At 39.3% G+C, this 11,446-nt stretch overlaps 2 protein-coding genes across 3 annotated transcripts in view; one reads left to right on the top strand and one right to left on the bottom strand.

The window, feature by feature from the left end:
* Window positions 1–39: 39 nt before the first annotated feature.
* Window positions 40–931, top strand: ave (sterile alpha motif domain-containing protein aveugle). The gene is made up of 3 exons (XM_089868846.1): window positions 40–196; window positions 260–572; window positions 661–931. The coding sequence occupies exons 1-3, from the start codon at window positions 80–82 to the stop codon at window positions 729–731; spliced, it is 501 nt and encodes a 166-aa protein (XP_089724972.1). The 5' UTR covers window positions 40–79; the 3' UTR covers window positions 732–931.
* LOC149718137 (putative peptidase C1-like protein F26E4.3) overlaps window positions 755–11,446 on the bottom strand; it is a 173,775-nt gene continuing 163,083 nt past the window's right edge. For both annotated transcript variants that reach the window (XM_089868843.1, XM_089868842.1), the window contains 11 exons: window positions 10,387–10,717; window positions 5,396–5,459; window positions 5,208–5,312; window positions 4,509–4,599; window positions 3,457–3,598; window positions 3,233–3,383; window positions 2,893–3,052; window positions 2,624–2,793; window positions 2,503–2,545; window positions 2,398–2,438; window positions 755–2,178 (listed from right to left, as the gene is read on the bottom strand). In XM_089868843.1, coding sequence (XP_089724969.1) covers window positions 2,019–2,178; window positions 2,398–2,438; window positions 2,503–2,545; window positions 2,624–2,793; window positions 2,893–3,052; window positions 3,233–3,383; window positions 3,457–3,598; window positions 4,509–4,599; window positions 5,208–5,312; window positions 5,396–5,459; window positions 10,387–10,696 — 1,437 coding nt within the window. In that variant the 5' untranslated portion in view covers window positions 10,697–10,717 and the 3' untranslated portion in view covers window positions 755–2,018. The remainder of the gene's footprint in view (window positions 2,179–2,397; window positions 2,439–2,502; window positions 2,546–2,623; window positions 2,794–2,892; window positions 3,053–3,232; window positions 3,384–3,456; window positions 3,599–4,508; window positions 4,600–5,207; window positions 5,313–5,395; window positions 5,460–10,386; window positions 10,718–11,446) is intronic.

The following is an 11,446-nucleotide window of genomic DNA, read 5'->3' as shown; positions in this document are numbered from 1 at the left end:
AATTTAAAGAAATTCGAAACTAAAACTGATTCCTTTAAGAATCGTCTGCTCTATCAAATGTAAACAAACCAAGATAGCAATGGCGGACAACCAACAACAAAGGTGTTTGAAACGAAAGATTCAAACGGGGAAATCCGCTAGTAATAATGTCAGTACTTCGTCCAACGCTTCTAAAGACGCGAATAATTTCGTAAAAGTAAGTCTAAATTACTTAAAAACCGCCAGAACTTGTTGAATCTTTTCAAATACCTTACTTTAGACTGTAGGAAGTCCGAGTCACGAACGCGATAGCCAGCGGAAGAGCCGAACGCGACCAAAGCCAGTGTTCTTTTGGAGTAACGCGGACGTTATCAAATGGCTAAGAAGATGTTGTCAAGAATACCATAGTCTGTACGCACCCTATTTCTTCGAGCACGACATCACCGGGCGATCGCTGGTCAGGATGACTGACATGACACTCGAGAAGATGGGAATCTCCGACAGAACCCACAGGGAGGAACTCTGCACGGAAATACTGAAACTAAAACTTAAAAGCGATATTGTTGAGATGAAAGATCTTGAAAAGAAGAAAGGTAAGGTGCTTTTTTGTTTCTTGTTTAATTAAAGGGTTTAATTAGAGATTTTAATTATTAATTAATACCATTTTTCTCCTTAACTCAGGTTTGTGTTATTCCCCACCTTATTCCGGTTTGAATCCAGGCATTGATTGCAATTCCGTCAGCGTTAGTTGAAACAAAAGAACAACTCCTTTGGATTTTTTTAAAAAAAATCTATTTTATATTTTAATATTATCAACTACAGATTTTTTAAATCCTTCCAGTCGTGTTTGTTTTTAACAATATTTTACAATCAACAAATTTGTATTTTTTGTTTGTTTTTTCCCCAAAAGACGTTTTTTCAAATAAAATGGAAAATAAATACTTTAAAAAAATTGTTTGTTTATTTATTTATTTTAAAACCAATGTTTTGAATTTAGAAATTAAACTCTTAAAATATTTGCAAAATTAATTAAGATTAAGATTAAATTATTAAAACTTTAAAATTTAGACACTTTTTCAAAATGGCAGTGAAAAATTCTTAAAGGAAAACTTCAGCTAACATAACTGATTATACCCTTAAAAGAACGGCCTTTTTATAAATATAAAAGGGAAAATATTAAAATTAAATTAAATTATCTCTTATTACAAATTAATTAGCATTGAATTAGTCTTAAAAACGAGGCCTACCGCGCCGCCATTGCTTTAGTGACGTCTTATAGCCACCCCTAAGGGGATTGGTTGAATTCTCACAGCCTGACAGAGCCCACTCGATCACGCCGCGCGTAAAAGATTCCATTTTAGCAGACGCCACTAAACCTATGGCGGGTGGCGCAGTAGCCCACATTTTTATGACTAATTAAATGCTAATTATGTTGTAATAAGAGATCATTTATTTCATTTAAATATTTAATTCCTTTTATATTTAGAAAAAGGCCGATCTTTAAGATATAATGTTATGTTACCTGAATTAACTTTCCCTTTAAAATAAAAATTATTTATTATTTAAAATTAATTAGGGAGATGCGTTAATTTTTAACGCGCGTTGTTAAAAAGTTTTAATAAGCCTAAACCGTAATTGAAATTAAATCCCGAATAAAGAAATAAAGGTCATCGCTACCCACACTTATAGTTTAGTCTGAAATAATTCATAGAATATTTTCCTCTATTGGGCACTAAATTCAAAATTTGAAAGCCCAGGGCCATGATTGGTGATTGTACACTTGGTTTATATCCCCAAGATAAGCCTACTTTTTAAACCGAAAGTATTTAAAACCTGCGTTTATTAATCAGGAGATCATTGACGATAACTGATCACATGACCACGTAGGACAAAAAAAAATAAAAATAATATTAGCCAAGTGTTAAAATTTCACGTCGCCTAAAAAAGGGCGGCGGCGAGGTTATCGAGGGCAGTGTGAAAAGGTTAATAAAATGGTGATTTAATATATTTTTAGCAGTTTGTTGGCACCACCGAAATAATTATAATCTCCTTCTCGTTCTACGTATTTCGTTGTCGGCCCGGTTATCGGTCAGTCCATTGTGACGTAATCGATGAACGGGTTCGTCCCTCTTGCCCCAAACCCCCACGATAAACATTTCAATCTCGCATTCATTGTCGCCCCTCAAGATACGGAAGTAACTGCCCCCAAAAAGAAAGGGTTTATGTTGAAGATAGGCAGATAGAGTGGTACTTAGATAGGGGGGAGGAGCTACGGGGACGTGACGTCAATATTGGTATAGTCTAAATTGTATGGTCTGAGCTGTAGACTTATGACAATATGATGGCCAAAACAGTGGTATGAGATAGGAGAGTGTGACGTCACGAAAGCAGACTATTACGTGAACAGATATGACTTACCCATCTTCGCCCCATTGGCGACCCCAAGAGTTGGTACAAAGCTGTAAAGGACATTTTAAAAATAAAGTTAACCCTATCCTAATTAGTGTTGGTGGGTTTAATTACCCAGTATTTGATTGGTCTACCGCTAGATCTATCAACTCCCCATCTGAAAGAATTAATTAAGGATCATTTTATTTTTAATTGTTTGAGGGTTCGTTCGTTTGATGATTAGAGTTGAACTGACCCGAGTATCCTGACGGAATGGTATCCACTTTGTCGGTATTCTTCGGGCATGTTTTCGGTCATTCTGGCCTGTCGGTATACTCCGTACCGGTACAGGAAAAAGTCTTCGTGTACTCTGAAAGTTGCTTGAACGGGACCATTGTCAAAGATCTCTTGCATTATTACTTCTTCCTGATTTAACATTAAAAAAACATGTCTATTTTTAATCTACTTGGTAACGAAAGTAGGTCTAAATTTGGGATAGGGTGGGGTGAAGCGGGCGCTACTTACTTTGGGCGCTACTCTATAAGGAGGAGTGGAGAAATGTAGTTTTTCTCTGCTTCCGGTAGTGGGGCAGACGACTTCCTCGTGATGGAATCTTCTTGCCCGACAGGAACCTACGTCGCTCGTATTTCCGCTATCATAGGGGTAGCACTTTTCCGTCGCCACCCTATATTGAACGGAAATAACAGTAAATAATAAATAACTAGCATAGACTTCCCCCCGTTTGAGAGACGTTTGCCTAACTTCCGGTGGAGGCGGCCACCCGGCTTCGAGCTACGTTGCAAACTGTCTCTGGAACACGGTGCTAGCCGCTATAAAATGAATGGTTATATCTGAATTTTTTTACCCCTTCTTCCTGAGATACCACCAAGCTCTATCGAGATGTCCTCCTTCGCAACCGCGTTGTTTCCGGTTCTGACACGAGATCAAATGTTGAGGGGACAATCTCTCGCGTTCCACGCCGTCAGATTGAATTGCCAAACGGTCCGAAGCCACGGCTGCTCCCCGTTAATAAAATAAAAATGAAGACACCCTCTCTATCCTATTACGCGTCGGTGTTGGTTATCTTACACGTGGTTGAGATGGCCCACGAACTGGCGCAGTTTCCTTGATCCATGATAGGATGGATCATTCCGGGCCATCGTTGACGCGAATCAAAGTTTTCTGGCATAGCCACTAGATGGTCAGTATGGATTTCGTTCATATTCATCGTCTAAAAAGAAAATGTTTGCTCAGCTGTCACTTCGCGTTGTACACCATCGATTGGAAAAAAATCATTTGCATTCGTCTCATTTATATCAGCAGTCTAATTAAAAGGAACTAATTATGTTTTGGGGTCCGGGTGCGCTTGTATCGCTGGAACGTGATTACAATTCGGGAAAGGCCTTCCGCCGGTGGTAAGGGAGAGGAACCGATGTTATTATTGGATTCCATGATTAGGAAAGCCTAATTATACAATATTCATTTCCGACAGAGACTAAGGGCTCTGTACAATAAATAATACCATAAGCCTATGACGCCTAAGTAAGTATTGTCCGTCAGAAAGACGGCCGCTGGGGTAGAGATAACCATGATGGTTACTGTTCCCCACAACTACGCCACCCGCAACACCCATAAAAAGACGTAACGCGTGCACGTTCCTTGCTTAAGGAGAGTTTAATAGGCTTGTGATAAATAGCGGCGCTCAGGGTGGCCAGAGAAGAGGCTCAACTCGGAAATTAAACGAACTCCTCATTTGAATTATTAATCAGAAAATTGCCCACTCCCCCTAGCACGTAAAAATAATTCTACAGCCACTTTTAATTAGCATATGAGCCCGAACAAATAAATTGGGCAAAATTCACTCCTCCCCCTCCCGGACCCAACCCGGTAAAAGTATTTGTTATTTTTGGACTATCTCAATTATAAGATTAATCACGAACCTACAATATACATTCGAGTTTCCCAGTTGCACTCTTAGAAGGGTTAAAAATAAGTTTTGTTATGCCCTACACTTTAATGCATAAATAAATCGTGGAAGTTGCTTCCGGGGATGAAAAAAAGGTAGGCCGAAACTTAATTAAACAAATTACTCTAGTAAAAAGTAATTAATTCTTTAATTAAGGTATTCATTAGGTACTTACCGGTCTGGTGGGTTTGTAAGTACCAAGCCGATATCGAATTCCTTCGTCCAGAGTGCGACCCCAGAACAAAGAGTAATTCGCCGCCTTCCAACTAAAAAGAAATGACAAAAAAAGCACGGGTTCTTTAACTTTTTAAAAATAATTGAATTAAAACGGAACGGACGTTGCTGGCACGCCTAATATATTAAACCAGGAATACATTAAGTTAATTGGAATTATTGTACTCCACTCCCTATCTCCCATGATAATTTCTACGCGGGTTTTGTGGGTATACCGTTCTTGAGAACTTACTACACGTCACGCCAAGGTCATAATTCTGATGGCGTCTTTAATCTAACTGTGGGATTTCATTGGTTGGTAGCAACGCGAGTTCCTAGGCGCGTGCGCAAGGTTCAACGCGCAACGAGAGATTATTAATTCGCTATGGGTAAAATTCGTCATATATAATGATTAGTCTAGCTAGCTCCTCCCACAAAATTCGCCTCGATACATTGAGTGAAAATGGTTTTCAAAATCATTCCTAGTAGCTTTATGTATTCCAGATTGAACTCAATCTCGGTCCTCGGAAAAATTAAGCCTTAAAAGAAACTTCTTTCTGAATGAATCTATTTATTCTTTCCAGTAGAAATTAAACGAAACGAGAGCGAGAGAGAGGGGGGGAGCATGGGGTTTTAATTTAAAAGATATTATTGGACTTACCCCAGGTCGGCGTTATTGATGGATTGAACCAACTCGGGTCGAACGAGACAAGCTCTTTCCTCGCAGGAGAATTCGTATTGGTTGTAACTGCTCTGCTTACAAGTACTGTGGGTGGCAAATGAAACGAAACGGCTTAAATTATTGGGGAAATAAAAAGAACGACTCGATCGAATGGTCCGAAAACTGACCATTTATTGCAATTCAAGATCATGCTTTGACCAACGTTGTATCGAATTCCATTGTGAATACAATCTGAAAGAAAGTCAAGAAACTCTTTAATATGTTGATGTTCAATTTGAATCAGCTGAACGATTCTAAATAAAATCTGATCGATTCTGAATAACATCTGATCGATTCTAAATATCATCTGATCGATTCTAAATAACATCTGATCGATACTAAATATCGTCTGTATCGATTCTAAATAACATCTGATCGATTCTAAATACTATCTGATCGATTTTAAATAACATCTGATCGATTCTAAATATGAGCGAAACGATTCTGAAAACCATCCGATCGGCTCTAAATATCATCTGTTCGATTCTAAATAACATCTGATTGATTCTGAATAACATCTGATCGATTCTGAATAACATCTGATCGATTCTAAAACAATAAGTATATAGTTGTGGTTGGTGTAATTAAGTAGGCTTATTTTATATAATCTAAAGTATTTCGATGTAACCAAAGTTCTGACAATGGGAATTGAAGGTGACAAGAGTTTTCCCCGTCCCATTTTATTCTTTAATTAAGGCTTAATTCGGGGCACCATTAATGTTCGTATAGCGACCAGGGATTAGCGGGGGTCCCGGCATAAAGGGATTACGTAACTGTAAGAGAGCTCCAAGCGTTGCATTAGTACACGGACATTTAAAGTCTTTAGAGACTTTTGTAAATCCCCATTTAAAATTAGAAAGTACAGAATAGGATCGAGTCCCGAGGGGTGGACCCGCAACATAACGCGTTATATGTATATAATTAAGTTGCTATATAAAGGACGCTTGAATTCATTGAGATCTCGCAATTATACGAACTGGAATTTACAAAGAAAAATGATTAACTACGTGTAGTAATTAATACGAGTAGGAAAAATGGGCTAAAGTTCAGTTTCAAGTAGAAAAGTATAAGAACCATAGCGTATAATTCCATCAATTTCTAAAACAATGGACAATTCATCAAAGCTCACGTACGCCCACCTAAAACCATACAACATTCAGATCTTTCGACTGTAATAAAACACGAATATAACTTAAACAAACCCATAAAACAAACGAGGTCACCTTCAATCCATCCCAGATTTTTTTTGGAGATTTCTGTATTGCGTAATTGTATTTCGATACACGAGGTCGGTGCCCAGCCTCTGTGGTTCCGCGGTTCTGGTCACCTCCGTGAGATATAGGCAGGAAGAGAACTAACTACACTGTCTTTGGTAATGACGATGTAATGAATAATCAACCCACGCGCCTCAAATGTCAAAAATGAAAAGGGAACACTCCTTACTATAGGAATGTAGATACCGTGAAATAATTTAAAATGAGAAACAGCGGCTGTCAAAAGAGTTGAGCTTATGACGAAACCAAACGAGAAAGGGGGCAAGGGAGGTCAAGTTGATTTATTTTACGTGTTCATGTCAGTGCAATAAAAACTAAACGAAACATTCGATAATATTGAAGGAAGATCTCTTCGAATGTTGTTACTTGATTGTTAGTGGTGTGACCCAGTATATGTTTTGGGATTCAAGTTATAAATAAACCCTTCCATCTTAAAATACTCGAGTCTCAGGATACGTACTCGCAGCTAGCTTTGCGTATTTCAAATAAATAAAAACAAGAAATGGAATTTGGACAGATCTAGAATAAGCCGGCGAGAGATCTAGGCGAAGAGAATGTTTCAGCTAGTCAAGTCGTAACTGAGAAAGTAGGCTAAGAACGTCGCGCTCAAGAACTCTTTCAACGTGTCTTGATTTGTTGAATATTCAGGAGTTGGTGACACTCGCGAGGATGTTTTGTGTGTCGGGCCAAGAGGCGCCAGATAGTTGACACCAAAACACTTCGCTCTCTCAATTAGCGCCTTTTTCGCAGCCTTCCGTGTAGTTCCCACGCTCCTACCATCACCAGCACCACTAACAACGCGAGCGGCAAATGAAAACGCTGGATTAATTAAATGAGTGGATTATTTGGAAATAAGATGTTTCGTCATACTCGAAGATTTTTTTCCCAACTAAAATATTATTCTGGTATATACAATGGGGATCAAAAGGTTTAATAAACTTTGAAAATGTTTGTGCATAGGCCTTGTTAAGTTGTACCATAAGGGATTAACAAGTTTACCATCAACCTCCTGCTTGCGCTACTATACTATAAAAATTCCGAACCAATAGACCTTTTTGGCCTAAAAACTGGGGTAAACAAACCCTCAGTATCGGGACGTACAAGGGAGTTGATACCTTGTGGTATCTGCGCACAAGCTTTTCAGGCAGTTGCATGTGGCGGTTGAACTTGAATTGCACACGTCTGAAATGACTGGCAACACTTATCCATACACAACCCATACGGCCCGAGGATGTTGTTGGGATCTTTTCAAATTGTAATTATAAAGAGTCCCGCACGCACGCAGTTGGTTAGATGAAGATGAAAACTCCAAGGAGTGATAAAGAGTCTCTTTATCAATAAGGAGAAAGAGCCGCACACCCGAGATTAAAGTTTCTATCGGAAACAAAAGTGTTCACTCTGTTATACAGAAAACGGCACCGAATTGAAAATGTTTCCAAAAGTTAAATAAAATGTACTGGGAATATATTGGTCCTTTGAACACTAAGAAGACGCCCAAGGATAAGACACTATTTCGCTTTAGCCTAAGACGACCTGCTTTAAATTCATAAATATCATTCTAACCAGGAATTAATATCCGACCCCTCGAAGTACTGTACTACCAACGTAAATATTGCCCCTCTCTCTCACTCACTCTCTTCAATACGAAATTCAAACTCCGAAAGAAAAATTTATTCAAACTCATCATGAATATTCAACATAGAGAAAAAACCATGCCCGTAAGTTAAAGCTCGGAACCTTCTTTCTTAACAAATTTGAAATGCATCTTTTTTCAGAGTCAAATGAATAAAATTCACTTTTACAGATTTGTCGGTTTTGCCGCCAGCTATTTCTTTGGTCCTCAACGGACGGACGGAAGCTGATCGGAGTTACGTGAATATATAATATGGGTTCCCAAGTCAAAAGTTGTTTCAAACTTTACGACACAGCCAAGTATATTTCAACTATACGCACGTTGGTACAGCAAAAGTGCCCGGGGTTTGAAGTTGAAACAATGATATAGTAGTTGTATTTTTGTTTTGTTTGTTTGTTTACAACTGTTTGCTACATTTCCCTATAGCTCATTTATTTAAAATAGTCAATCTATTATATCATCATACCCAGAGGAGAGAGAGATAGAAAAAAATTTAGTATTTTAAATAAAAAATAAAAGGCGTGAAAATGATGGAAGTTATAGCTCGGAGGCCTTTCTTATCTCTTAGTCGCTTGATATAGTGAGTGCCCCCTTCCCTTAGTTCGGTGGCACACCCTCCTTCCCCGCCTTAATTAGTATCTAGGCCTCCTTGTAATTAAAACCATCCGATAACGCCATCCGACCTTACCATAGAATTCATTTTTTTATAATGTACAGTACATAGAGTCAAGTACAAACACACATTCCGTACGCATACAGCAACTATTTGTAGTCGCTACTTGGGAACAAGAGCTCGTGTGTGTGGCCACCTTTGAAACAAATTCCAATTTAGGCCTAGTGATAGTAACATTTTTGCCAGATAGCGCGTCCTTGCCCCGGGCCCCCATCAAGGTCTTTAATATGCATGCGTGCATGCATACACCAGACTGCGTTAAAATTTAATAATAATAAAAAAAAATTTAGATGAAAATTGTAAAATGGTATACGTGTTATTGAACCCGGCAAGGATATTCGGTGACCAGAATTAAAATTTCATAGGAGGAACCCAAAAACTAATAAAAGGCGCCATGAATATAGTTCGTTTAAAGCCGTGTCTAAGTATAACCATAAGTTCATAAGATATGTTCCTTCCATAAGTTTGTAATGTCTGGTAACTTAGAAACTGGAGCTTGTAATTTTGAAGTGAGTGAATGAGGTAGATCATAGATTCAGGGTAAAGCGAGGGAGGCCTGGTGAGTGGGGCGCTGCTGTCAAATTTGGGCTTAGTAATGCAGACTAAATAGGACCTAGATGGAAGTCCTGCATGCAAAATTAGCCACCACCGAGTGCAGTTAGGACTTCAATTCTCGCTTCCGTCGTTCTCCCTCGAACTAGTTATCTCGAGCTGTAAGTCTCTCAGTAGCATTACGAAGTATAAATAGTGTTATACTTATGGAACATATCACTTATAAACTTATGGTACAACCATAAGGGAGTGTGCACTTTCTATACGGCGATCAACTCCGGAATATTAATTTTTAACAATTATCATTTCGGGTCTCGAGGGAGAATGCGACGAAAATGTTTAATTAGAAATACTTACGCGACACCGAATCTAATCTTAATTAAATAAGCTCCTTATTTTTTTTATTCATTCTGTCTTTCTCTGGGCGGTTTAATTCAATATGAAATATTATCTACGTAAATACCCTGAAGTAAGAAGCAAATTTGGTTAGTTCAAGCAAGTTGAACCCCCGAAGGAGATCGCCCCTTGTCGACTATGCATGGTTTGGTGTCGATCCCAGAAGTAAATGAACAAACACCCTTGGGTCTCGAGGGAGCAGATTATATATCGTTTGATAATTTCGGTTTCATGGCGTATAGGGGATCGTTGAACCCCATCGGCCGCAAAAACCAGAATCATATTTAGACGAGCGTACGATTTAAGTAAACGTTTAACGAGTTTACGCCATCAGTTTTTGTAATGCGGACACGCTCGTAAATTTCAATTAGAGGAAACCAGCTAGAACACAATATCCCGTGTTATGACGAAGCCTCGGGGGACCATAAACTTATTAACTTTGTTTTTCGTTAAACACCCCATCCCCCCCTATAGCTCCTAAAGGAGAACTCGCTTGATTATTAAATATGGGCAAACTAAAGAGATAAACATTTTGGGAAGTTGACTGGCGCCAAAAACATGCATAAAAGTTCCGGTTATATATATACTCACGTGGCCTGACGTAAGGGTCCGGTGGCGCGATGCCCATGCACAGTTCCCAAAAATCGGGGCAACAATCGGAGGAACGCGTACGGTTGCAGAACTTGTCGCAATAGCAAAGAGTACCCAGGATAGGAACGCTGCAACCGTCGTCCCTGTTTTCGCAACAGCTTTCCGGTCTCCTATTCCGGCAATAATTACCCTGAATGTCCGACATGTCATCGTGGGCCGAGTTCTGCGAGAAGACCAGAAGCGACGAGGTCGAGATGACCAGAAAGAGCGCCGACACCAAGCGGAAAGATCCCGCCGATCCCCCAGACATCTTCCACGCTTAATTCTTGTCCTGTTTAAGAAAAACAATAACTTATAATTGTATTGCACGTTTTGAAAGTGCTATTTCAACCCCAAAGACAATATTCTTTGTTCCCCCCTTGAGAGTCGAAGCTAAAAAAGTATCGAAAAAAGAGGTATTTGGTCAAAGAAGAAGAGCGAGCACTTTGGGTAGATGGTCCTCATCAGACAAGGGACGATGAAAGACCCTTCTCTCGGGAGATGTCTTGATATAAAAAATGAGTTGATCGATTCTGGTGGCGAGCCTCTTCCCCTAATCTTGGCAGAGAGAATGGCCATTTCTCTTGGCATTTTCGCGTGGTCTCTATTTGGTCAGACGTCAATCAAACGTTGGACATCCTTTGATTAGCCGTCCATCGTCTTTCATCATCGACCAGACCCACCCTCCCTCGTTATATCCTTAAATAGCCACTGCATGCGCTACGAGATTTCACTATATCATATAACCATAAGATATTTTCCATAAGTATGACGCTTCCTATACTTCGTAATGCTACTGAGAGACTTACAGCTCGAGCTAGTTAGAGAACGATGGAAGCGAGAATTGAAGTCCTACACTCGGTAGTGGTTAATTTTGCATCCATCTTCCAATTTAGTCCGTACTAAACCTTTGATAGCGCCTCACCAGGCGTCACTTTCCCTACGCCACTTCATGCATGACAAGCTCTCAGTAACCAGTGACAAACTTATGGAACATATCTTATGAACTTATGATAACCTA

The sequence above is a fragment of the Phalangium opilio genome, unplaced genomic scaffold (assembly GCF_054372755.1).
Source record: "Phalangium opilio isolate 3A_F unplaced genomic scaffold, DU_Popi_V2 ptg000002l_1, whole genome shotgun sequence".
Classification (NCBI taxonomy): Eukaryota; Metazoa; Arthropoda; class Arachnida; order Opiliones; family Phalangiidae; genus Phalangium; species Phalangium opilio.
This window is presented reverse-complemented; position numbering and strand designations above follow the sequence as displayed.

Excerpts from the sequence above, each read along its gene's own strand:
- ave (XM_089868846.1), top strand. The coding sequence starts at position 80 with ATGGCGGACAACCAACAACAAAGGTGTTTGAAACGAAAGATTCAAACG. Across the intron at positions 197-259 it reads ACGCGAATAATTTCGTAAAA|ACTGTAGGAAGTCCGAGTCA; the intron begins GTAAGTCTAAAT and ends ACCTTACTTTAG. Across the intron at positions 573-660 it reads AGATCTTGAAAAGAAGAAAG|GTTTGTGTTATTCCCCACCT; the intron begins GTAAGGTGCTTT and ends TCCTTAACTCAG.